General features: G+C 45.7%; 1 protein-coding gene across 5 annotated transcripts in view; it reads left to right on the plus strand.

Annotated features, from left to right (window-relative positions):
- spef2 (sperm flagellar 2) overlaps nucleotides 1-26,537 on the plus strand; it is a 685,307-nt gene that overhangs the window by 152,146 nt on the left and 506,624 nt on the right. For all 5 annotated transcript variants that reach the window (XM_073047840.1, XM_073047842.1, XM_073047843.1 and 2 more), the window contains exons 13-15: nucleotides 13,323-13,491; nucleotides 14,271-14,344; nucleotides 17,565-17,668. In XM_073047840.1, the coding sequence (XP_072903941.1) occupies nucleotides 13,323-13,491; nucleotides 14,271-14,344; nucleotides 17,565-17,668 (347 nt within the window). The remainder of the gene's footprint in view (nucleotides 1-13,322; nucleotides 13,492-14,270; nucleotides 14,345-17,564; nucleotides 17,669-26,537) is intronic.

Consider the following 26,537-nt stretch of genomic DNA (forward strand, 5'->3'; position numbering starts at 1 on the left):
ACATTGCAGCTCATCTTGTTGAGGAGATGCAATAGAAATTCTACAGGCCCTTCGGCCCACAATATTGTGCAACCATGTAACCTACTCTAGAAACTGCCTAGAATTTCCCTACTGCATTGCCCTGTATTTTTCTAAGCTTCATGTACCTATCTAAGGGGATCTTAAAAGACCCTGTTGAATCCGCTTCTACCACCTTCGCTGGCAGTGCATTCCACGCACCCACCACTCTCTGTGAGAAAAACTTAACTCTGACATCCCCCTTGTACCTACTTCCAAGCATCTTAAAACTATGCCTCCTTGTGTTAACTATTTCAGCCTCTGAAAGATGAGAATGATAATCCATGCATCATTTTGCATCTGTATTTACTCAAAAGATCGACACAGTCTATAAAAGTGAGGCAAATCAGTATCATCTTTGTGGATCCTAAATAGATTACAGAGGAGGAGGTGTTTGCTGTCCCGGGGGGCAAATTATGGTGAATAAATCCCCAGGGCCTGACAAGCTGTTCTCTCAGATCCTGTGGGAGGCAAGTGCAAAAATTTCTGGTGCCCTACAAGAGGTATTTAATAGATCCTTAGTGAGGTACCAGAGGATTGGAGTTTAGCCAGTGTTCTGCTGTTAAGAAAGGCTTAAAATAAACCAGGAAATTATAGGCTGGTTAGCCTGACATCAATAGTAGGAAAGTTATTGGAAAATATCCTAAGGGGCTGGACATATGAATATTTGGATGAACATGGACTGATTAAGGATAGTCAGCATGAATTCTTTCTTTGTAGGTCATGTCTAATTGATCTTAGAGAGTTTTTGAGGAAGTTACCAGAAAGTTAAGAAGTCAAGGCAGTAGATATTGTGGACATGGACTTCAGCAAAGCAGTTGGCAAAGTCCCGCATGGGAGGTTGGTCCAGAAGTTTCAGTCACTCAGCATTTAAGATAAGGTTATAAATTGTATTAAATTTGGTATTGGGAAATAAACCTGGTCAGGTGTCAGATCTCTCAGCAGGAGAGCATTTTGGAGATAGTGATCATAATTCTATCTCCTTTGCAATAGCATTGGAGAGAGATAGGAACAGATAAGTTAGGAAAGCGGTTAATTGGAGTAAGGGAAATTATGAGGCTATCAGGCAGGAAATTGGAAGCTTAGATTGGGAACAGATGTTCTCAGGGAAAAGTACAGAAGAAATGTGGCAAATGTTCAGGGGATATTTGTGTGGAGTTCTGCATAGGTACGTTCCAATGAGACAGGAACTGCGGTGTACAAAGGCTGTAATAAATCTAGTCAAGAAGAAAAGAAAAGCTTACAAAAGGTTCAGAGAGCTAGATAATGTTAGAGATCTAGAAGATTATAAGGCTAACAAAAAGGAGCTTAAAAAGGAAATTAGGAGAGCCAGAAGGGGCCATGAGAAGGCCTTGGTGGGCAGAATTAAGGAAAACCCGAAGGCATTCTACAAATATGTGAAGAGCAAGAGGATAAGATGTGTAAGAATAGGACCTATCAAGTGTGACATTGGGAAAGTGTGTATGGAACCGGGGGAGATAATGGAGATACTTAATCAGTTCAGTTTCAGTTTATTGTCATTTAGAAACCACAAATGCAATGCAGTTAAAAAATGAGACAACGTTCTCCAGAATTATATCACAAAAGCATTAGACAAAACAGACTACACCAGAAAATCCACATAATGTTTGGTAATTCCCAAATCCAGAGTCTGGAGAGGCTGCTGCATATTAATATCATGCTGCGCTACCATCTTAGCGCATTCCCCGGAAAGGAGCTCCAAATCCACCAGACAAAACAAGACTACCCAGACACACCAAGTCAAGAGACTAACTCTACCACCCAACAAACCAAAAACTAAAGCTGCAAGACATACACAAAACCACTTAGCTATAGTTATAGTTAACATATAGTTACAACAGTGCAGACAATATCATAATTGGTTAAAAAAAAAAACAGACCATGGGCACAGTAAAAATAGTCTAAAGATGTTAAAAGACCATAAGTTCGAAAGAAACCACCACACAGATTCCACAAGTCCCCAGGGTCCCGATAGACTCGTCATCCCACGCAGGTGGCAGAAGGGAATACCCCGCTATGGACTTCCACGGCACCGGACTCAGCCTCGCAGACACAGCATAGAATACTTTACTTTAGTATTCACTATATAAAAGGATCTTGGTGATTGTAGTGATGACTTGCAGCAGACTGATAAGCTTGAGCATGTAGATGTTAAGAAAGAGGATGTGCTGGAGCTTTTGGAAAGCATCAAACATAGAAAAACATAGAAAATAAGTGCAGGAGTAGGCCATTCGACCCTTTGAGCCTGCACAGCCAATCAGTATGATCATGGCTGATCATCCAACTCAGAACCCTGTACCTGCTTTCTCTCCATACCCCCTGATCCCTTTAGCCACAAGGGCCATATCTAACTTCCTCTTAAATATAGCCAATGAACTGGCCTCAACTGTTTCCTGTGGCAGAGAATTCCACAGATTCACCACTCTGTGTGAAGAAGTTTTTCCTCATCTTGGTCCTAAAAGGCCTTTATCCTTAAACTGTGACCCCTCGTTCTGGACTTCCCCAACATCGAAAACAATCTTCCTGCATCTAGCCTGTCCAATCCCTTTAGAATTTTATATGTTTCAATAAGATCCCCCCTCAATCTACTAAATTCCAGTGAGTATAAGCCTAGCCGATCCAGTCTTTCTTCATATGAAAGTCCTGCCATCCCAGGAATCAATCTGGTGAACCTTCTTTGTACTCCCTCTATGGCAAGAATGTCTTTCCTCAGATTAGGGGACCAAAACTGCACACAATATTCTAGGTGCGGTCTCACCAAGGCCTTGTACAACTGCAGTAGAACCTCCCTGCTCCAGTACTCAAGTCCTTTTGCTATGAATGCCAACATACCATTTGCCTTTTTCACTGCCTGCTGTACCTGCATGCCCACCTTCAATGACTGGTGTACAATGACACCCAGGTCTCATTGCACTTCCCCTTTTCCTAATCGGCTACCATTCAGATAATAATCTGTTCTCCTGTTCTTGCAACCAAAGTGGATAACCTCACATTTATCCACATTAAATTGCATCTGCCATGAATTTGCCCACTCACCTAACCTATCCAAGTCACCCTGCATCCTCTTAGCATCCTCCTCACAGCTAACACCGCCGCCCAGCTTCGTGTCATCCGCAAACTTGGAGATGCTGCATTTAATTCCCTCGTCTAAATCATTAATATATATTGTAAACAACTGGGGTCCCAGCACTGAGACTTGCGGTACCCCACTAGTCACTGCCTGCCATTCTGAAAAGGTCCCATTTACTCCCACACTTTGCTTCCTGTCTGCCAACCAATTCTCTATCCACATCAATACCATACCCCCAATACCGTGTGCTTTAAGTTTGCACACTAATCTCCTGTGTGGGACCTTGTCAAAAGCCTTTTGAAACTCTAACTATACCACATCCACTGGCACTCCCCTATCCACTCTACTAGTTACATCTTCAAAAAATTCTATAAGATTCGTCAGACATGATTTTCCTTTCACAAATCCATGCTGACTTTGTCCGATGATTTCACCTCTTCCCAAATGTGCTGTTATCACATCTTTGATAACCGACTCTAGCATTTTCCCCACCACCGATGTCAGACTAACCAGTCTATAATTCCCCGGTTTTTCTCTCCCTCTTTTAAAAAGTGGGGTTACATTAGCCACCCTCTAATCCTCAGGAACTAATCCAGAATCTAAGGAGTTTTGAAAAATTATCACTAATGCATCCACTATTTCTTGAGCTACTTCCTTAAGCACTCTGGGATGCAGACCATCTGGCCCTGGGGATTTATCTGCCTTTAATCCCTTCAATTTACCTAACACCACTTCCCTACTCACATGTATTTCCCTCAGTTCCACCATCTCACTAGACCCTCGGTCCCCTACAATTTCCGGAAGATTATTTATGTCCTCCTTAGTGAAGACAGAACCAAAGTAGTTATTCAATTGGTCTGCCATGTCCTTGTTCCCTATGACCAATTCACCTGTTTCTGACTGTAAAGGACCTACATTTGTCTTGACCAATCTTTTTCTTTTCACATATCTATAAAAGTATCAAGTTGGATAAGACGCCAGGACCCGATGAGATGTACCCCAGGCTCCTGTGGGAGGCGAGGGAGGAGATTGCTGAGCCTCTGGCAATGATCTTTGAATCATCAATGGGGATGGGAGAGGTTCAGGTGGATTGGAGGGTTGCAGATGTTGTTCCCTTATTCAAGAAATTGAGTAGAGATAGCTCAGGAAATTATAGACCAGTGAGTCTTACTTCACTGGTTGGTAAGTTGAAGGAAAAGATCCTGAGAGGCAGGATTTAAGAACATTTGGGCAGGTATAATATGATTAGGAATAGTCAGCATGGCTTTGTCAAGGGCAGGTCATGCCTTACGAGCCTGATTGAATTTTTTGAGGATGTGACTAAACACAATGATGAAGGTAGAGCAGCAGATGTAGTGTATATGGATTTCAGCAAGGCATTTGATAAGGTACCCCATGCAAGGCTTATTGAGAAAGTAAGGAGGCATGGGATCCAAGGGGACATTGCTTTGTGGATCCAGAACTGGCTTGCCCACAGAAGGCAAAGAGTGGTTGTAGATGGGTCGTTTTCTGCATGGAGATCAGTGACCAATGGTGTGCCTCAGGGATCTGTTCTGGGACCCTTACTCTTGGTGATTTTTATAAATAACCTATATGAGGAAGTCGAGGGATGGGTTAGTAAGTTTGCTGATGACACAAAGGTTGGAGGTGTTGTGGATAGTGTGGAGGGCTGTCAGAGGTTACAGTGGGATATTGATAGGATGCAAAACTGGGCTGAGAAGTGGCAAATGAAGTTCAACCCAGATAAGTGTGAAATGGTTCATTTTGGTTGGTCAAATACGATGGCAGAATATAGTATTAATGGTAAGACTCTTAGCAGTGTGGAGGATCAGAGGGATCTTGGGGTTCGAGTCCATAGGACGCTCAAAGCAGCTGCACAGGTTGACTCTGTGGTTCAGAAGGCATACAGTGCATTGTCCTTCATCAATCATTGAATAGAACTTAGGAGCCGAGAGGTAATGTTGCAGCTATATAGGACCCTGTTCAGACCCCATTTCGAGTACTGTGCTCAGTTCTGATTGTCTCACTACAGGAAGGATGTGGAAGCCATAGAAAGGTTACAGAAGAGATTTACAAAGATGTTGCCTGGATTGGGGAGCATGCCGTATGAAAATGGGTTGAGTGAACTCGGCCTTTTGTCCTTGGAGTGACGGAGGATGAGAGGTGACCTGATAGAGGTGTATAAGATGATCAGAGGCATTGATCATGTGGATAGTCAGAAGCTGTTTCCCAAGGCTGAAATGGTTGCCACAAGAGGACACAGGTTTAAGGTGCTGGGGAGTAGGTACAGAGGAGATGTCAGGGGTAAGTTTTTACTCAGAGAGTGGTGAATAGTTACTTAGAGAATGGGCTGCTGGCAATGGTGGTGGAGATGGTTACAATAGGGTCTACATTAGAAAAATAGAGGGCTATGGGTAAGCTTAGTAATTTCTAAGGTAGGGAGATGTTTGGTACAACTTTGTGGGCCGAAGGACCTGTATTGTGCTGTAGGTTTTCTATGTTTCTAAATACTGGCATTGTGGGAGAAGCCAGAAAGTCGTAGTGGATGGTTGCCTCTCTGACTGGAGGCCTGTGACCAGTGGAGGGCTGTAGGGATCTGTGCTGTGTCCATTGTCGTTTGTCATCTATATCATCTGATCTGGATGTTAATGTGGTTAACTGGATCAGCAAATTTGTGGATGACACCAAGATTGCGGGTGTAGTTGGCTTCAAGGAAGACTGTCAGAGCTTGCAGGAAGATCTGGACTAACTGATAAAATGGGCTGAAGAATGGCAGGTGGAATTGAATGCAGACAAGTGCGAGGTGTTGCATTTCGGTAGGACCAACCAATGTAGGTCTTCTACAATGAATTATCGGGCACTGAGGAGTAGCAAAACAAAGGGATCTGAGAATACAGGTCTATAATTCTTTGAAAGTGGCATCACAGGTAGATAGGGTGTAAAGAAAGCTTTTGGCACATTGGCTTTCATAAATCAAAGTACTGAGTACAGGAGATAGGATGTTATGTTGAAGTTGTGTAAGATGTTGGTGAGGTTTAATTTGGAGTATTGTGTGCAGTTTTGGTCCCCTACCTACTGGAAAGATGTAAATATGGTTCAAAGAATACAGAGAAAATTTACAAAGATGTTGATGGACCTGAAAGACATGAGTTACAAGGAAAGATTGAATAGGTTAGGGCTTTATTCCTTGGAAATTAGAAGATTGAAGGGAGATTTGATAGAGGTGTGCATAATTATGAGGGGTGTAGAAAGAGTAAATGCTAGCAGGCTTTTTCCACTGAGGTTGGGTGGGACTACAACTAGTGGTCATGGTTTGAGGGTGAAAGGTGAAAAGTTTAAGAAGAACATGAAGGTCATGTGAGTGAGGAAAGAGCTGCTAGCACAAGTGCTGCATTCGAGTTCGATTTCAATGTTTAGGATCAGAATCAGGTTTAATAACACTGGTATTTGTTGTGAAATTATTAACTTAGCAGCAGCAGTACAACGCAATACATAATAATAGAGGAAAATTGTGAATTATCTATATATATCAGTTAAATTAAATAAGTAGTGCAAAAAATAAAAATGAAAAAGTAGTGAGGTAGTATTCATGGGTTTAGTCCATTGAGAAATCAGTTGGCAGAGGGCAAAAAGCTGTTCCTGAATTGTTGACAACACACACAAAATGCTGGTGGAATGCAGCAGGCCAGGCAACATATATAGGAAGAAGTACAGTCGACGTTTCGGGCCAAGACCCTTTGTCAGGACTGGGTTCCACCAGCATTTTGTGTGTTTTGCTTGAATTTCCAGCATCTGCAGATTTCCTCGTGTTTGCATCTTGAATTATTGAGTTGTGCTTTCAGGCTTCTGTACCTCCTTCCTGATGGTAGCATTGAGAAGAGGCATGTTCTGGGTGGGGGTCCTTAGTGGTAGATGCTGCTTTTTTGAGGCAGCACTTCTTGAAGAGAAGTTTGGTTAGGTGCATGGATGGTAGGGGTATCAACCACTGACATCAGTGGTTGGGAAGTTGTTGGAATCAATTGTTAGGGATGAGATTACGGAGTACCTGGAGACAAATGACAAGATAGGCCAAAACCAGCATGGTTTCCTGAAAGGAAAATCTTGCCTGACTAATCTACTGCAATTCTTTGAGGAAATTACAAGCAGGATAGACAATGGAGATGCAGTAGACGTGGTGTACTTGGATTTTCAGAAGGCCTTTGACAAGGTGCCGCACATGAGGCTGCTTAACAAGATAAGAGCCCATGGAATTACAGGAAAGTTGCTTGCATGGGTAGGAACATTGGCTGGTCGGCAGGAAACAGAGAGTGGGAATAAAGGGATCCTATTCTGGCTGGCTGCCAGTTACCAGTAGAGTTAGATAGGGGTCGGTGTTGGGACCACTGTTTTTTACGATGTATGTCAATGATTTGGACTACGGTGGCTAAATTTGCCCATGATACAAAGATAGGTGGAGGAGTGGGTAGTGTTGAGGAAACAGGGAACCTGCAGAGAGACTTAGGTAGTTTAGGGGAATGAGAAAGAAGTGGCAAATGAAATACAATGTTGGAAAGTGTTTGGTCATGCACTTTGGTGGAAGAAATAAACAGGCAGCCTATTATTTAGATGGGGAGAGAATTAAAAATGCAGAGATGCAAAGGGACTTGAGAGTCTTTGTCCAAGATAACCTAATGGTTAACCTCCAGGTTGAGTCAGTTATGAAGAAGGCAAATGCAATGATGACATTCATTTCTAGAGGTATAGAATATAAGAGCAGGGATGTGACAGGACCCAGGCTGTAAAAATAGGGGACAAGATCTCCTCTACAATCACCCTGAGCACTGGTGCCCCACAATGCTGTGTACTCAGCCCCCTGCTGTACTCACTGTACACCCAGGATTGTGTAGCCCAAGTTTCCATCAAACTCAATATATAAGTTTGCTGATGACCCAACAATTGTAGGCCGTATCTTGGGTAATGATGAGTCGGAGTACAGAGAGGAAATTAAGAACCTGGTGGCATGGTGCGAAGATAATAACCTATCCCTCAACGGCAGCAAGTCAAAGGAATTGGTTGTTGACTTCAGAAGGAGCAGCGGACCACACAACCCCATCTACATCGGTGGTGCGCAGGTGGAACAGGTCAAAAGCTTTAAGTTCCTCGGGGTGAATATCACAAATGACCTGACTTGGTCTAACCAAGCAGAGTCCACTGCCAAGAAGGCCCACCAGTGCCTTTACTTCCTGAGAAAGCTGAAGAAATTTGGCCTGTCTCCTAAAACCCTCACTAATTTTTATAGATGCACCGTAGAAAGCATTCTTCTAGGGTGCATCACAACCTGGTATGGAAGTTGTCCTGTCCAAGACCGGAAGAAGCTGCAGAAGATATTGAACATAGCCCAGCACATCACACAAACCAATCTTCCATCCTTGAACTCACTTTACACAGCACGCTGTTGGAGCAGTGCTGCCAGGATAATCAAGGGCACGACCCACCCAGCCAACACACTTTTTGTCCCTCTTCCCTCCAGGAGAAGGTTCAGGAGCATGAAGCTTCCTACGGCCAGATTTGGGAACAGCTTCTTTCCAACTGTGATAAGACTGCTGAACGGATCCTGACCCGGATCTGGACTGTACCTTCCAAATATCTGGACCTGACTTGCACTACCTTACTTTCCCTTTTCTATTTTTTAATTATGATTTATAATTTAAATTTTTATTATATTTACATTGATTTGTACATCAGGGAGCACGAAGCACAGAAACAAATATCACTGTGATGATTGTATGCTCTAGTATCAATTGTTTGGTGACAATAAAGTATAATGGTAATGGTAATGGTAATGATGTTGAGGCTCTATAAGGCACTTGTGAGACCAAGTCATTGGGTGTATTTAAGGCAGAGATAGATAGGTTCTTGATTAGTCAGGGCATCAAAAACTATGGGGTGAAAGCAGGGGAGTGGGGATGACTGGAAGAATTGGATCAGCCCATGATTGAGTGGCAGAGCAGACTCAATGGGCCAAATGGCCTACTTCTGCTCCTGTATCTTATGGTGTTAAGGGTATGGAGGGCTATGGTCTGGGTGCAGGTTAGTGGGAATGAAACCCCACTGGTTTCCATGGCTGTGTAAGTCTAGGGAATACCAAATACCAAATTCCTGTCCTGCCAAACACATGAGACTGAGGTGGCTCTCCCACCCCAAACCCTGGTTTGTGTGACTGCTGTGTAATTTGCTATCCTGTTACAACTCAGTGCCAGGAAACACTGGACAGCACACTGCTTACAATTAAATGAATTATATTAGAACATAGAGCATAGGACATAGACTAGTACAGCACAGTATAGGTCCTTCGGCCCACAATGTTGTGCTGACCCTTAAACACAGCCTCCCATATAACCCCCCACCTTAAGTTCCTCCATATACCTGTCTAGTAGTCTCTTAAACTTCACTAGTGTGTCTGCCTCCACCACTGACTCAGGCAGTGCATTCCATCCACCAAACACTCTCTGAGTGAAAAACCTTCCTCTAATATCCCCTTTGAACTTCCCTCCTCTTACCTTAAAGCCATATCCTCTTATATTGAGCAGCAGGTCCCTGGGGAAGAGGCAGTGGCTGTCCACTCTATCTATTCCTCTTAACATCTGCTATATCATGTCTCCTCTCATCCTCCTCCTCTCCAGAGAGTAAAGCCCTAGCTCCCTTAATCTCTGATCATAACCCATACTCTCTAAACCAGGCAGAATCCTGGTAAATCTCCTCTGTACCCTTTCCAATGCTTCCACATCCTTCCTATAGTGAGGTGACCAGAACTGAACACAGTACTCCAAGTGTGGCCTAACTAGAGTTTTATAGAGCTGCATCAGTACATTGTGACTCTTAAACTCTATCCCTCAACTTATGAAAGCTAACACCCCATAAGGTTTCTCAGCTACCCTATCTACCTGTGAGGCAACTTCCAGGGATCTGTGGACATGTACACCCAGATCCCTTTGCTCCTCCACACTCCCAAGTATCCTGACATTTACTTTGTACTCTGCCTTGGAGTTTGCCCTTCCAAAGTGTACCACCTCACACTTCTCTGGGTTGAACTCCATCTGCCAATTCTCAGTCCACTTCTACATCCTATCAATGTCTCTCTGCAATCTTCAACAATCCTCTACACTATCTACAACACCACCAACCTTTGTGTCATCTGCAAGCATGCCAACCCACCCTTCTACCCCCACATCCAGGTCGTTAATAAAAATCATGAAAAGTAGAGGTCCCAGAACTGATCCTTGTCACAACCCTCCAATCTGAATGTACTCCTTCCACCACGACCCTCTGCTTTCTGCAGGCAAGCCAATTCTGAATCCACCTGGCCAAACTTCTCTGGATCCCATGCCTTCTGACTTTCTGAATAAGCCTACCGTGTGGATCTTAACTAAAGGGTTAGTAAAGAAAAAAAAGTCAAAAAGGGCCCATTATAATTAAACAGTCAAATGTCCACAAGGGTAAAGCAGTGGATGCTGTCTATATGGACTTCAGTAAGGCCTTTGACAAGGTTCCGCACGGAAGGTTAGTTAGGAAGGTTCAATCGTTAGGTATTAATATTGAAGTAGTAAAATGGATTCAACAGTGGTTGGATGGGGGATGCCAGAGAGTAGTGGTGGATAACTGTTTGTCAGGTTGGAGGCTGGTGACTAGTGGTGTGCCTCAGGGATCTGTACTGGGTCCAATGTTGTTTGTCATATACATTAATGATCTGGATGATGGGGTGGTAAATTGGATTAGTAAGTATGCAGATGATACTAAGATACGTGGCGTTGTGGATAATGAAGCAGGTTTTCAAAGCTTGCAGAGAGATTTAGGCCAGTTAGAAGAGTGGGCTGAAAGATGGCAGATGGAGTTTAATGCTGATAAGTGTGAGGTGCTACATTTTGGTAGGAATAATCCAAATAGGACATACATGGTAAATGGTAGGGCATTGAAGAATGCAGTAGAACAGAGTGATCTAGGAATAATGGTGCATAGTTCCCTGAAGGAATCTCATGTGGATAAGGTGGTGAAGAAAGCTTTTGGTATGCTGGCCTTTATAAATCAGAGCATTGAGTATAGGAGTTGGGATGTAATGTTAAAATTGTACGAGGCATTGGTGAGGCCAAATTTGGAGTATTGTGTACAGTTCTGGTCACCGAATTATAGGAAAGATGTCAACAAAATAGAGAGAGTACAGAGGCATTTACTAGAATGTTACCTGGGTTTCAGCACCTACGTTACAGGGAAAGGTTGAACAAGTTAGGTCTTTATTCTTTGGAGGGGGGGACTTGATAGAGGTATTTAAAATTATGAGGGGGATAGATAGTGTTGCCGTGGATAGGCTTTTTCCATTGAGAGTAGGGGAGATTCAAACAAGAGGACATGAGTTGAGAGTTAGGGGGCAAAAGTTTAAGGGTAACACAAGGGGGAATTTTTTACTCAAGAGAGTGGTAGCTGTGTGGAATGAGCTTCCAGTAGAAGTGGTAGAGGCAGGTTCAGTATTGTCATTTAAAGTAAAATTGGGTAAGTATATGGATAGGAAAGGAATGGAGGGTTATGGGCTGAGTGCGGGCTAGTGGGACTGGGTGAGACTCAGCGTTCAGCACGGACTAGAAGGGCTGAGATGGCCTGTTTCCGTGCTGTAATTGTTATATGGTTATAACATGGGCAAAGATGGACAAACTATCAATGTGCAAAAGAGAACAAACTGCAAATTAAAAAACAGAATAATGACATTAGTTAAATAAGTAATAAATAATATCAAGAACATGAATTGTAGAGTCATTGAAAGAAGGCTCTACCCATAGGTTGTGTAATCAGTTGGGACCTCACTGTTGCTGATGACACAAAGGTTGGAGGTGTTGTGGATAGTGTGGAGGGCTGTCAGAGGTTACAGTGGGACATTGATAGGATGCAAAACTGTGCTGAGAAGTGTCAGATGGAGTTCAACCCAGATAAGTGTGAAGTGGTTCATTTTGGTAGGTCAAATATGATGACAGAATATAGTATTAATGGTAAGAGTCTTGGCAGTGTGGAAGATCAGAGGGATCTTGGGGTCTGAGTCCATAGGACACTCAAAGCAGCTGCGCAGGTTGACTCTGTGGTTAAGAAGGCGTATGGTGTATTGGCCTTCATCAATCGTGGAATTTAATTTAGGAGCCGAGAGGTAATGTTGCAGCTATATAGGACCCTGGTCTTACCCCACCTGGAGTACTGTGCTCAGTTCTGGTCACTTCACTACAGGAAGGATGTGGAAGCCAAAGAAAGGGTGCAGAGGAGATTTACAAAGATGTTGCCCGGATTGGGGAGCATGCCTTATGAGAATAGGTTGAGTGAACTCAGCCTTTTCTCCTTGGAGTGATGGAGGATGAGAGGTAACTTGATAGAGGTGTACAAGCTGATGAGAGGCATTGATCGTGTGGATAGTTAGAGGCTTTTTCCCAGGGCTGAAATGGTTGCCACAAGCGGACACAGGTTTAAGGTGCTGGGGAGTAGGTACAGAGGAGATGTCAGGGGTAAGTTTTTTACTCAGAGAGTGGTGAGTGCATGGAATGGGCTGCTGGCAACGGTGGTGGAGGCGGATACTATAGGGTCTTTTAAGAGACTTTTAGATAGGTACATGGAGCTTAGAAAAACAGAGGGCTACGGGGAAGTCTAGTAATTTCTAAAATAGGGACATGTTTGGCACAACTTTGTGGGCCGAAGTGCTTGTATTGTGCTGTAGGTTTTCGATGTTCTAAGTTGGGGTGAGTGATGTTATCCATTCTGGTGCAGGGACCTAATGGTAGAAAGGTAAAAACTGTTCCTGAACTTGGTTATGTGGGGCCTGAGGCCTGAGTACCTCCTTCCTGATGGCAGCAACGAGAAGAGGGTGTGACCTGGATGGTGGTGAGCCTTGATGATGAACGCTGCTTTCCTGGGACAGTGCTCTTTGTAGAGGTGCTCAATGGTGGAAAGAGTTTTAGCTGTGATGGACGGGTAACATACAGACACATCGATAATAAATTTAGTTTGACTTTGAATGAATGCTGGTATTGTCAGCATGTCCACACCCTCTCAGTCTCCTACCTACCACCCTCTAATATCCTCCTCCTCCTCTCTCAGCTCCTGCGCCCTCCCGTACCAACCCCTGCCCATGGTTGTTGATGGTTGTTTTTTGTGTTGGATTGTGTAGGCAGGCTCTCCGGACCCAGCACAGTACCGAGCTGAGGACAGTGCAGTTCCCCATTGGCAGGACGGAGAAAAGAGTGCTGTCCAGGATCTGCCACACGATCCATCCATGGGGCAACTGGTGGATCACTTTGAGCCCCCAACCCACGACAGCGGAGCTGACCAGCAGTCTGGTACCAGTCACTCACAGCCGGGTCGGGCTGGGAAGGGGGTGGGGAGTTGTAAGGAGCAAAGGTCAAGGTAGGGCTAAATATTGAGATGTTGGTCGGGGCAGAACCAGAACCCAGTGCAGCCTGTACGACTCTACTGCAGTTGTAATCTCATGGTCCACATACGGCAGTCATTTGGTGCTTTGTAACTGCGCACTGGGGCACTGGCTGGGCTCTGGATCATCGGTCATGCTGTGGGGCAGTGGCTGGGCCCTGCAGCATGGCCAGGCTGTGGGACATTGACTGGTCTCTCGACCAATGTCAACACTGGGGCACTGGCAATGCTGTGGGGCTCTGGGGCACTGGCTAGGCCCTGGAGCACTGGGACCTGGGCAGGTCATGGATTGCTGACCAGGCCATGAAGCACCAGCTGAATCACTCGATTGCTGTTGTACAAAAAGAGTCCATTCAGCCCATCTAACTTGATAGCTTATTCTGCTGCCCTTTCCCCATGGCCTTGGGACAGTTTCTCTCTGGAGTCCCTGTGTGATACCTGAAGGCATTCAAATGATAATGATTCCAGGGTCACCATGGTGTTGTCAGTCTCACTCTGAGGGTAGTCAGGTTTCATCCTCCCAGTGAGGATGGTCTCTGTCACCCCCGGACGATGTTGAGGGAACTACCCAACTAGGTCCCCGTTCACCTTTGGTCTGTCAGTATAACTCCGATGATACGGTGAATGGGGAGGGTCAAACTGCCGGGTATTTCAGGGGAAATTGCTCATGTTAATGTGGATTTCCCAGCACCTGAGACACAGGAGGAATGGAAGGAAGTGCCCAAGGCCCAGCCTCCCACATCTGCCAAGCAAGAGTCTCAGGTAGGTGAATGAATACATATCTGAGAGAAAGGAGTTGCTGCAGGTAACAGACCCCTTCACCGGTGCTCTCACTTTCAACTATCCCTGGGCTTGACCACAGATGTCCCTGCCTTCTTCAACACTCTCTTGTCCTACTGTTCATTATGCATCTCCTCACACTTAATCAGGATTAAATTCCACCCGCCTTTGCATTTCCCATCTAAAAACTGGTCAGTACCAACCTGCATACTGTGACTGGCTTCCCCGCTATCAACAAAACCACTGAATTTCATGCTACTTCCTGTTTATTTCAGAGGGTGGTTAGTAATTGTGATCAGCTGCCAGAGAAAGTAGTTTAGCTGCTACAATAACAATATTTAAAAGACATTTCCAAATTAAACTAACTCATGCTGCCTGTACATCATCCATATCCTTCAGTTCCCCATACACTCATGTGCCTTTGTCTAATCTGCTTCCAACACTACACCAGCTTGTGCATTACAGATACTGCCCTTCTATGCCCTCCAGTATTTGACATTTCTACCCTGGCAAAAAGATTCTAACTGTCCATCTATGCCTTTCATAATCTTATAAACCTGTCAGGTCTCCCCTCGGCCTCCATTGTTCCAGAGAAAACCTCTCCTTATAGAACATACTCCTAATCCAGGCAACATCCTTGTGAACCACTACTGCACCTTCTCTCCAGAACCTCTACTCAATGCATGCCCTCCAGTCAGGGCCCTGCCGGGCATGCCCTCCTTATCCATTTGTGTTGTGGGGTAATGAAGAAGGCACATTTTCAGGGAGCTATTTTACACAGGAGGAGGTGTTTGCTGTTCTGAGGCAAATTAAGGTGGATAAATCTCCAGGGCCTGCCAAGGTGTTCCCTCAGACCTCGCAGGAGGTGAGTGTGAAAGCTGCTGGGGCCCTAGCCGAGATATTAAATCATCCTTAAAGACAGGTGAGGTACCAGAGTATTGGAGGATAGCGAATGTTGTTCCACTGTTCAAGAAAGGCTCTAAAAATAAACCAGGGAATTATTGGTTGATGAGCCTGACATCAGTAGTGGGAAAGTTATTGGAAGGTATTCTAAGGGACAGGATATATAAATATCTGGATAGACATGGGCTCATTAAGGATAGTCAGCATAGCTTTGTGTGTGGTAGGTCATGTCTAACTGATCTTAGAGAGTTTTCTGAGGAAGTTACCATGGAAGTGGATGAAGGCAAAGCTGTTGATATTGTCTATGTGGATTTTAGCAAGGCATTTGACAAGGTCCCACATGGGAAATTGGTCAAGAAGATTCAGTTTCTTGGCATTCAATATGAGGTAGTAAATTGATTTCGACATTGGCTTTGTGGGAGAAGCCACAGACGGGTAGTAAATGGTTGCCTCTCTGACTGGAGGCCTCGAGTTAGTGGAGTGCCGCAGGGATTGGTTTGGATCTGTTTTTGTTTGTCATCTACATCACAGTCTGGATGATAATGTGTTTAACTGGATCATCAAGTTTGCAAATGACACCAAGATTGGGGGTGCAGTGGACAGTGAGGAAGGCTATTATGGCTTGCAGTAGGACCTGGACCAGCTGGTAAAAGGATAGATGGAATTTAATGCAGACAAATGAGAGGTGTTGCACCTCAGTAGGACCATCCACGGTAGTCTTACACAGTGAACAGTAGGGCACTGAGGCGTGCGGTAGAACAAAGGAATTTGGAAATACAGGTCCACAAGTCATTGAAAGCGGCACCACTGGTAGATGGGGTCATTAAGAAAGCTTTTGGCACAATGGCCTTCATGTATTAAAGTTCTGAGTACAGGAGATGGGATATTATTTTGAAGTTGTTATTTTTAAGACATTGGTGAGGCCTAATTTGGAGTATTGTGTGCAGTTTTGGTCACCTACATACAGGAAAGATGTAAATAAGGTTGAAAGAGTACAGAGAAAATTTACAAGGTTGTTGCCAGGTCTGAAGGACCTCAGTTATAAGGAAAGATTGAATAGGTTAGGACTTAATTCCTTGGAATGTAGATGATTGAAAGAGATTTGATAAAGGTGACATAATTATGAGGGGTATAGGGTAAATGAAAGCAGGCTTTTTCCACTGAGATTGACTGGGACTACAACCAGATGTCATTCATTAAGGGTGAAAGGTGAGAAGTTTAAGGACAACATGAGACAAAACTTCTTCACTCAGAGGGTTGTGAAAGTGTGAATGAGCTACCAGCACAAATGGGGCATCAATCTTGATTTCAACATTAAGTGAAGTTTGGATAGGTGCATAGATGGTAGGGGTATGGAGGGCTGTGGTCCAAGGTTGATGGGAGTAAACAATTTAAATAGTTTGACATGGACGAGATGGGCCAAAGAGCCTGTTTCTATGCTGTACTTTTCTTTGACTCTACGACTAGACCCGAAGGTCCCTTTGTGCATTAATACTTCTAAAGGGCCTCCTATCTACTGAATGAGATATACCTCTTTACATTTTACCTCCCAATGTGCAACACCTCTCACCTGTTCAGATTACACTTCATCTGCCATTCTCGGCCACATTTCACATTCAGAGTTATTGATCATGTGTAGTGAAAGATCAAGTGACTTTGTTAATGCAAACATTGTTTGTTTGTTAATGCAAACCAATTCAAACAAAGGATAAACTGGTTTAAGCCTGCAAGTGTCATCACACATTATTGTGCCAACATACTGCATGCCCAAAATGTTCAGCAGAACAGCAACAACTGATCTATATCCTGCTGTTTACATTCAAAACCATTCTCATTATCAACAACTCTGGCAATGTTTGGGAGATCTGTAAACTTGCTAATCAGCCTACCTACACAACATCTACACTAGATAAATCTCAGCCAACACAGGACCCTGCACTGATCCTTACCAAACACCAATTGTCAGGGACTTCCGATCAGTGTGTGGCACCTGTCCCTGAATGAGGGTCAGTGTGTGTGTGGGACTGTCCTCCGGTGAGGGTCAGTGTGTGTGTGGAACTGTCCCCCGGTGAGGGTCAGTGTGTTTATGGGACTGTCCCCCGGTGAGGGTCAGGGTGTGTGTGTGTGTGTCACCTGTCCCTGAATGAGGGGGGTCAGTATGTGTGCGGGACCGTCCCCCAGTGAGGGTCAGTGTGTGTGTGTGTAAGTCCTGCCCCAGTGGATGAGTTGGTTGTATGGAGAAATTGTATCCCACTGTTCCCGTGTTCACAATAAACATTGAATCTGCTCTGCCCAACAGCCTAGTGCCCGGGCTCAGCTGGGACAACGTGCTGCCAACCTTCTGCGGAAAGGGAAAGGTGTTCCTGATGATTTATTGACAGAGATGGTGAATGAGTGTCTGCGGTGAGTTCACTGATCGCTGCCAGTGTCTTAACATTGTGGTGAACTGTATAGCTTATGAGATTCAGGTCACCAGATTAGTGGTGACGGAGTACTGGTCACTGTGTCAGTCTGACGGTTGTAACAGGGTACTGGTCACTGGGTCAGTCTGGCCGGGCTGACAAGGTACTGGTCACTGTGTCAGTCTGACGGTTGTAACAGGGTACTGGTCACTGTGTCAGTCTGACCGGGCTGACAGGGTACTGGTCACTGTGTCAGTCTGACGGTTGTAACAGGGTACTGGTCACTGGGTCAGTCTGGCCGGGCTGACAGGGTACTGGTCACTGTGTCAGTCTGGCCGGGCTGACAGGGTACTGGTCACTGGGTCAGTCTGGCCGGGCTGACAGGGTACTGGTCACTGTGTCAGTCTGGCCGGGCTGACAGGGTACTGGTCACTGGGTCAGTCTGGCCGGGCTGACAGGGTACAGGTCACTGTGTCAGTCTGGCCGGGCTGACAGGGTACAGGTCACTGGGTCAGTCTGGCCGGGCTGACAGGGTACAGGTCACTGTGTCAGTCTGGCCGGGCTGACAGGGTACAGGTCACTGGGTCAGTCTGGCCGGGCTGACAGGGTACAGGTCACTGGGTCAGTCTGGCCGGGCTGACAGGGTACAGGTCACTGGGTCAGTCTGGCCGGGCTGACAGGGTACAGGTCACTGGGTCAGTCTGGCCGGGCTGACAGGGTACAGGTCACTGGGTCAGTCTGGCCGGGCTGACAGGGTACAGGTCACTGGGTCAGTCTGGCCGGGCTGACAGGGTACAGGTCACTGGGTCAGTCTGGCCGGGCTGACAGGGTACAGGTCACTGGGTCAGTCTGGCCGGGCTGACAGGGTACAGGTCACTGGGTCAGTCTGGCCGGGCTGACAGGGTACAGGTCACTGGGTCAGTCTGGCCGGGCTGACAGGGTACAGGTCACTGGGTCAGTCTGGCCGGGCTGACAGGGTACAGGTCACTGGGTCAGTCTGGCCGGGCTGACAGGGTACAGGTCACTGGGTCAGTCTGGCCGGGCTGACAGGGTACAGGTCACTGGGTCAGTCTGGCCGGGCTGACAGGGTACAGGTCACTGTGTCAGTCTGGCCAGGCTGACAGGGTACAGGTCACTGTGTCAGTCTGACCGGGCTGACAGGGTACAGGTCACTGTGTCAGTCTGGCCGGGCTGACAGGGTACTGGTCACTGGGTCAGTCTGACCGGGCTGACAGGGTACTGGTCACTGTGTCAGTCTGGCCGGGCTGACAGGGTACTGGTCACTGGGTCAGTCTGACGGTTGTAACAGGGTACTGGTCACTGTGTCAGTCTGACCGGGCTGACAGGGTACTGGTCACTGGGTCAGTCTGACGGTTGTAACAGGGTACAGGTCACTGTGTCAGTCTGACCGGGCTGACAGGGTACAGGTCACTGTGTCAGTCTGACCGGGCTGACAGGGTACAGGTCACTGGGTCAGTCTGACCGGGCTGACAGGGTACAGGTCACTGTGTCAGTCTGGCCGGGCTGACAGGGTACTGGTCACTGGGTCAGTCTGACCGGGCTGACAGGGTACTGGTCACTGGGTCAGTCTGGCCGGGCTGACAGGGTACTGGTCACTGGGTCAGTCTGACGGTTGTAACAGGGTACTGGTCACTGGGTCAGTCTGACCGGGCTGACAGGGTACTGGTCACTGTGTCAGTCTGACCGGGGTGACAGGTTACAGGTCACTGGGTCAGTCTGACCGGGCTGACAGGGTACTGGTCACTGGGTCAGTCTGACCGGGCTGACAGGGTACAGGTCACTGGGTCAGTCTGACCGGGGTGACAGGGTACTGGTCACTGGGTCAGTCTGACCGGGGTGACAGGTTACAGGTCACTGGGTCAGTCTGACCGGGCTGACAGGGTACTGGTCACTGGGTCAGTCTGACGGTTGTGACAGGTTACAGGTCACTGTGTCAGTCTGACCGGGGTGACGGGATTACTGGTCAAAATTTCTGGTTTAACATGGCCTAGTGAAGCGTAGTGAGTACTTGCGGGTGGCAAATAAAACAAAGAAAACACTTTTTCTGGTAAACGATCACTGCAGACAATACACTGTAACTTCACTGTCTGATTGGAGCTTTGGAACTGTCTGTATGACCTGGCATTTTTGCAGCAGAACGGATTCTCGAAGATGCACAATGGTTGCGGCGTGCTGTGTACAGGCTGAATCAAGGCGTGGGGAGCGGGGAATGAGCCAATGTTTGGGTAGTGCGGACTTAAAAGCAATTTAATTTGGCAGAGACAAAGCAGAGTCAAGGTGGCTGGGCTTGGACCCAGGTCTGAGAACGAGGAAAGTCCTGAGGCTAATTGGAAAACTTGGGTATAGGCCGCATTGAGGTGGCGGCAGCGTATTGAAGTGAAAGGGTCCATGTACCAGAGCAAGGAATGACCTGAGGTGTGGGCAATTTAAGCGCTGGGTCAGATTGAAAAGGTCAGTGTCGGGGATGGAGGAGAGTAATGGGCCAGTTCAGTTGCTGCTCTGCAGGCTTTACTTGACTCTTTGAGTTCGCGGCTGCATGAGGTTTACTCATCTCTGCACCAAACTGTGGCTGTGGCCTGCAACTTTCACAGAGCGGACTCACTTCTGTTCTGAATGCTATTTGCTTCCTTTTATTGTTTGCACGTTTTTTACCCTTCTGCATGATGAGTGTTTGATAGCCTTTTGTTTTAGTGGGTTCTGTTGAGTTTCTTTGTTTTATAGCTGGTGGTAACAAGACCAATTTCAAGGCTGTATAAAGTAAATGTACTTAGATAAATGTTCTTTGAACTTTGGGGTGCTAGTCCCTGGGTCTCTCTGATCAGGGTGACGGGGTGCTAGTCAATGGGTCACAGCTGGACCTCTAGCTGAAAGTGGGAGACTGCTCCCTCTCTCAGCTGGGTGGGTCCTCCCACAGCGTCTCCCTCTCTCAGCTGGACGGGTCCTCCCACAGCGTCTCCCTCTCTCAGCTGGACGGGTCCTCCCACAGCGTCTCCCTCTCTCAGCTGGGCGGGTCCTCCCACAGTTTCTCCCTCTCTCAGCTGTAGTGAGGTCCTCTGATAGTGTCTCCTTCTCACTGCTCTCAAGTATACTTTCTCTTGACCTGTCTCAGCCCTTCACTCTCCCTCCTCTTTTCCTGCCTCATTTCTTTCTCCTTTCAATGTACCCACTGTGTTCTGCCTCCACCTCTCTTGCTCTTCTCATGCTCCTTACCCTTCCCACTCCTTAGCCTTTCCCACCACTTCCCTTCCTGCCTCAATCTGTATTGTCCCCTCAGCCCTCCCTCGGTTTTCCTTTGCCTGTCGGCCACTGATAGAGGTGAAGGGAGATTTTGGGCAGCTGGATACAAAGCTGAAAATCAGAACCTCCAGGGTAGTAATCACTGGTTTGCTGACTGTGTCCCATGCCAGTGAGGGCAAGAATAGGATGATTTGGCAAGTGAATGCATGGCTGAGGAACTGGTGCAGGGGACAGGGGTTCAGATGTATAGATCATTGGAATCTCTTCTGAGGAAAAGGGATGGGTTACACCTGAACCTGGGGTAGAGGAGAAGACCAGTTTGCTAGAGTTGTTCAGGAGGGTTTAAACTAATTTGGCAGGGGAATAGAAAATGGAGTGATAGTGCTGAGGGTGAGGTAATTGGTTTACAAACAGAGGTGGTGTACAGTGAGATTCCTAGCAAGGAGAGATCATAATACCATAAGCTGTAGGAGCAGAATTGGGCCATTTGGCCCATCGAGTCTTCTCCACCATTTCATCATGGCTGGTCCAATGTTACTCCCAGCACCAATCTCCTGCCTTCTCCCTGTAACCCTTCATGCCCTGGCCAATCAAAAATCTGTCAACCTCTACCTTAAATATATGAAGGGACATGGCCTGCCTGGCAAAGAATTCCACAGGTTCACCACTCTCTGGCTAAAGAAATTCCTCCTCACCTCCATTCTAAAAGGATGCCCCTCCCCTCCTTCCCATCGGAAATATCCATTCCACATCCACTTCATCAAGGCTCTTCACCATTCTGCAGGTTTCAATGAGGTCACTCATTGTTCTGAATTCTAGTGAATACAGGCTCAGAGGCATCAAACACTCTTCAAATGACAAGCCATTCCATCCTGGAATCATTTTTGTGAACTTCCTTTGTAACCTCTCCAATTCAGCACATCCTTTCTAAGATAAGAGGCCCTAATCTGCTCACAACACTTAAGTGAGGTCTCCCCTGTAATTTATAAAATTTCAGCATTACATCCTTGCTTTTATATTCTAGTCCTCTCGAAATAAATGCTAACATCATATTTGCCTTCCTCTCCACAGACTCAACCTGCAAAATGTTCTTTCCTGCACAAGGACTCCCAAGTCCCATTGCACCTCAGTTTTTTGTATTTTCTCTCCATTTAAAAAATAGTCAACCTTTTCATTTCTTCTGTACACATCCTGACACTGCATTCCATCTGCCATTCCTTTGCCCATTCTCTTAATCTGTAGTCCTTCTGTAGTCTCAATTCAATCATCCAGATCTTTCATATATAGCATATACAGATTCGGTCCCAACACACCACTAGTGTGGAACACCATTAGTCACCGGCAGCCATCCAGAAAAAGCTCCCTTTATTCCCACTCTTTGCCTCCTGCCAATCAGCCACTGCTTTATCCATGCCAGAATCTTTCCCGTAATACCATGGGCTTGTAGCTTGTTAAGACCATAAGGTATAGGAGTAGAATTAGGCCATTTTGCCCATCACGCCTGCTCTGCCATTTCATCATGGCTAATCCATTTCCCTCTCAGCCCCAATCTCCTGCCTTCTCCCTGTACTCCTTCATCCCCTGACCAATCAGGAATCTATTAAACTCTGCTTTAAATATACATAAAGACTTGGCTCCATAGATGCCACACTCACCATTCTTTGGCTAAAGAAATTCCTCCTCATTTCTGTTCTAAAAAGACACCCCTCTATTCTGAGGCTTTGTCTTCTGGTCTTAGACTCTCCCATCATAGGAAACACCCTCTCCACATCCATTCTACCAAGGCCTTTCAGCATTTGATAGGTTTCTTATTAGGTCACCCCTCATTCTTCTGAATTCCAATGAATACAGGCTCAGAGCCATCAAGCCCTCATCATATGACAAGCCGTTCAATCCGGGAATCATTTTCGCGAACTTCCTTTGAACCCTCTCCAATTTCAGCATATCCTTTCTAAGATAAGTGGTCAAAACCTGCTCACAATACTCCAAGTGGGGTCTCACCAGTGCTTTATAAAGTCTCAACATTATATCCTTACTTTTATATTCTAGTCCTCATGAAATTAATTCTAACGTTGCATTTGCCTTCCTCTCCACAGACTTAACCTGCAAATTAATCTTTAGGGTATACTGCACAAGGACTCCCAAGTCCCTTTGCACCTCAGATTTTGTATTTTCTCTCCATTTCAAAAATAGAGTACTTTCATTTCTTCTACCAAAGTGCATGACCATACACTTCCCAACAATGTATTCCTTTTGCCATTTCTTTGCCCATTCTCCTAATCTGTCTAACTCCTTCTGTAGCCTCTCTACTTCCTCAAAAGTACCTGCCCTCCACCTGTATTGGCCCAACAAAGACTTCTGTAGAACACCACGAGTGGCTGGCTGCCAGCCAGAAAGGGCTCCCTTTATTCTTTGCCTTCTGCCAATCTGCTACCGCTTTATCCATGCTAGCATCTTTCCTGTAATACCATGAGGTCATAGCTTGTTAAACAGCCTTATGTGTGGCACCTTGTCAGAGGCCTTCTGGAAATCCAAGTACACAATATCAACTGAATCCCCTTTGTCTATCCTGCTTATTACTTCTTTAGAGAATTCCAACAGATTTGTCAGGCAAGATTTTCCCTTGAGGAAATCATGCTGACTATGGCCTATTTTATCATGTGCCTCCAAGTACTCAGACCTCATTCTTAATAATTGACTCCAACATCTTCCCAACTACTGAGGTCAGACTAATTGGCCGAAAGTTTCCTCTCTTCCTTCTTGAAGAGTGGAGTTGCACTTGCAATTTTCCAGTCTTCCAGAACTATTCCAGAATCTAGTGATTCGTGAAAGATCATTCCTCTTGCATCTATGATCTCCTTAGCTACCACTTTCAGAACCCTGAGGTGTACACCATCTGGTCCAGTTGACCTACCTACCTTCAGACCTTTCAGTTTCCCGAAAACCTTCTCTCCAGTTATGGTAACTTCACACACTTCATGACCCCTGACACCTGGAACTGCCACCATACTGCTAGTGTCTTCCACAGTGAAGACTGATGCAAAATACTTTTTCAATTTGTCTGCCATTTCCTTGTCCCCCTTAACTACCTCTTCAGCATCATTTACCAGTGATCCAATATCCTCTTTCACTTCTCCTTTACAATTCATGTACCTGAAGAAATTTCTGGTACCCTCTTTAATATTATTGACTAGCTTACTTTCATATTCCATATTTTCTTACTTAATGACTTTTTTAGTTGCCTTCTGTTGGTTTTCAAAAGCCATAGAAAGGGTGCAGAGGAGATTTACAAGGATGTTGCCTGGATTATGGAGCATGCCTGGCGAGAATAGGTTGAGTAAATTTTTCTCCTTGGAGCAACGGAGGATGAGAGGTGACCTGATAGAGGTGTATACGATGATGAGAGGCATCAATCGTGTGGATAGTCAGAGGCTTTTTCCCCAAGGCTTAAATGACTATCACGAGAGGGCACAGTTTTAAGGTGCTTGGAAGCAGGTACAGAGGAGTTGTCAGGGGTAAGTTTTTTTACGCAGAGAGTGGTGAGTGCATGGAATGGGCTGCCGGCAATGGTGTTGGAGGCGGATATGATAGGGTCTTTTAAGAGACCCTGAGGTAGGTACGTGTTGCTTAGAAAAACAGAGGGCTATGGGTAACACTATGAAATTTCTAAAGTAAGGACATGTTCGGGATAGCATTGTGATCTGAAGGGCCTGTATTGTGCTGTCGGAGTGGTTTCCACATCCTTCCTGTAGTGAGGTGACCAGAACTGAGCACAGTACTCCAAGTGGGGTCTGACGAGGGTCCTATGTAGCTGTAACATTACCTAATCATATTACGTCTCTCCAAATGTTCATAAATCCTGCCTCTCAGGATCTTTTCCATTAACTTACCAACCACTGAATTAAGACATCTGCAACTCTCTAACCCTGTGGAACCTCCTCAGTCTCCATTGATGATGCAAAGATCATTGCCAGAGGCTCAGCAAGCTCCTCCCTCACCTCCCACAGGAGCCTGGGATACATCTCATCCGGTCCTGGAGACTTATCCAACTTGATGTTTACCAAAAGCTCCTGCACATCCTCTTTCTTAATATTTATATACTCAAGCTTTTCAGTCCACTGTAAGTCATCCCTACAATCGCCAAGATCCTTTTCCATAGTGAATACTGAAGCAAAGTATTCATTAAGTACCTCTGCCATCTCCTCCGGTTCCATACACACTTTTCCACTGTCACACTTGATTGGTCCTGTTCTCTCACATCTTATCCTCTTGTTCTTCACATACTTGTAGAATGCCTTGGGATTTTCTTTAATCCTGCTCACCAAGGCCTTCTCATGGCCCCTTCTGGCTCTCCTAATTTCATTCTTAAACTCCTTCCTGCTAGTCTTATAATATTCTAGATCTCTATCATTACCTAGTTTTTTGAACCTTTCGTAAGATTTTCTTTTCTTCGTGACTAGATTTACAACAGCCTTTATGCACCACAGTTCATGTATCCTACCATCCTTTCCCTGTCTCATTGGAACGTACCTTTACTTTACTTTATTGTCACCAAGCAATTGATACTAGAGCATACAATCATCACAGTGATATTTGATTCTGCACTTCGCGCTCCCTGGAGTACAAATCCAAGTAAACATAATAAAAATTTAAAGTATAAATCATAATTAGAAAATATAAAAGGGAAAGTAAGGTAGTGCAAGTCAGGTCCGGATATTTGGAAGGTACAGTCCAGATCCGGGTCAGGATCCGTTCAGCAGTCTTATCACAGTTGGAAAGAAGCTATTCCCAATCTGGCCGTACAAATCTTCAAGCTCCTGAACCTTCTCCTGGAGGGAAGAGGAACAAAAAGTGTGTTGGCTGGGTGAGTCGTGTCCTTGATTATCCTGGCAGCACTGCTCCGATAGCGTGCTGTGTAAAGTGAGTCCAAGGATGGAAGATTGGTTTGTGTGATGTGCTGGGCTATGTTCACGATCTTCTGCAGCTTCTTCCAGTCTTGGACAGGACAACTTCCATACCAGGTTGTGATGCACCCTAGAAGAATGCTTTCTACGGTGCATCTGTAAAAATTAGTGAGGGTTTTAGGGGACGGGCCAAATTTCTTCAGCTTTCTCAGGAAGTAAAGGTGCTGATGGGCCTTCTTAGCAGTGGACTCTGCTTGGTTAGACCAAGTCAGGTCATTTGTGATATTCACACCGAGGAGCTTAATGCTTTTGACCTGTTCCACCTGCGCACCACCAATGTAGATGGGGTCGTGCGGTCCACTACTCCTTCTGAAGTCAACAAACAATTCCTTTGTCTTGCTGACATTGAGGGATAGGTTATTGTCTGTGCAGAATGCCACGCAAATATCCCCTAAACATTTGCCACGTTTCTACCATACATTTCCCTGAGAACATCTGTTCCCAATTTATGCTTCCAAGTTCCTGCCTGATAGCCTCACAATTCCCCTTACTCCAATTAAATGCTTTTCTAACTTGTCTTTTCCTATCTCTCTCCAATGCTATTGCAAAGGAGATAGAATTGTGATCACTATCTCCAAAATGCTCGCCCACTGAAAGATCTGGCACCTGACCAGGTTCATTTCCCAAAACCAAATCAAGTCCAGCCTC

The sequence above is a fragment of the Hemitrygon akajei genome, chromosome 6 (assembly GCF_048418815.1).
Source record: "Hemitrygon akajei chromosome 6, sHemAka1.3, whole genome shotgun sequence".
Lineage (NCBI taxonomy): Eukaryota > Metazoa > Chordata > Chondrichthyes > Myliobatiformes > Dasyatidae > Hemitrygon > Hemitrygon akajei.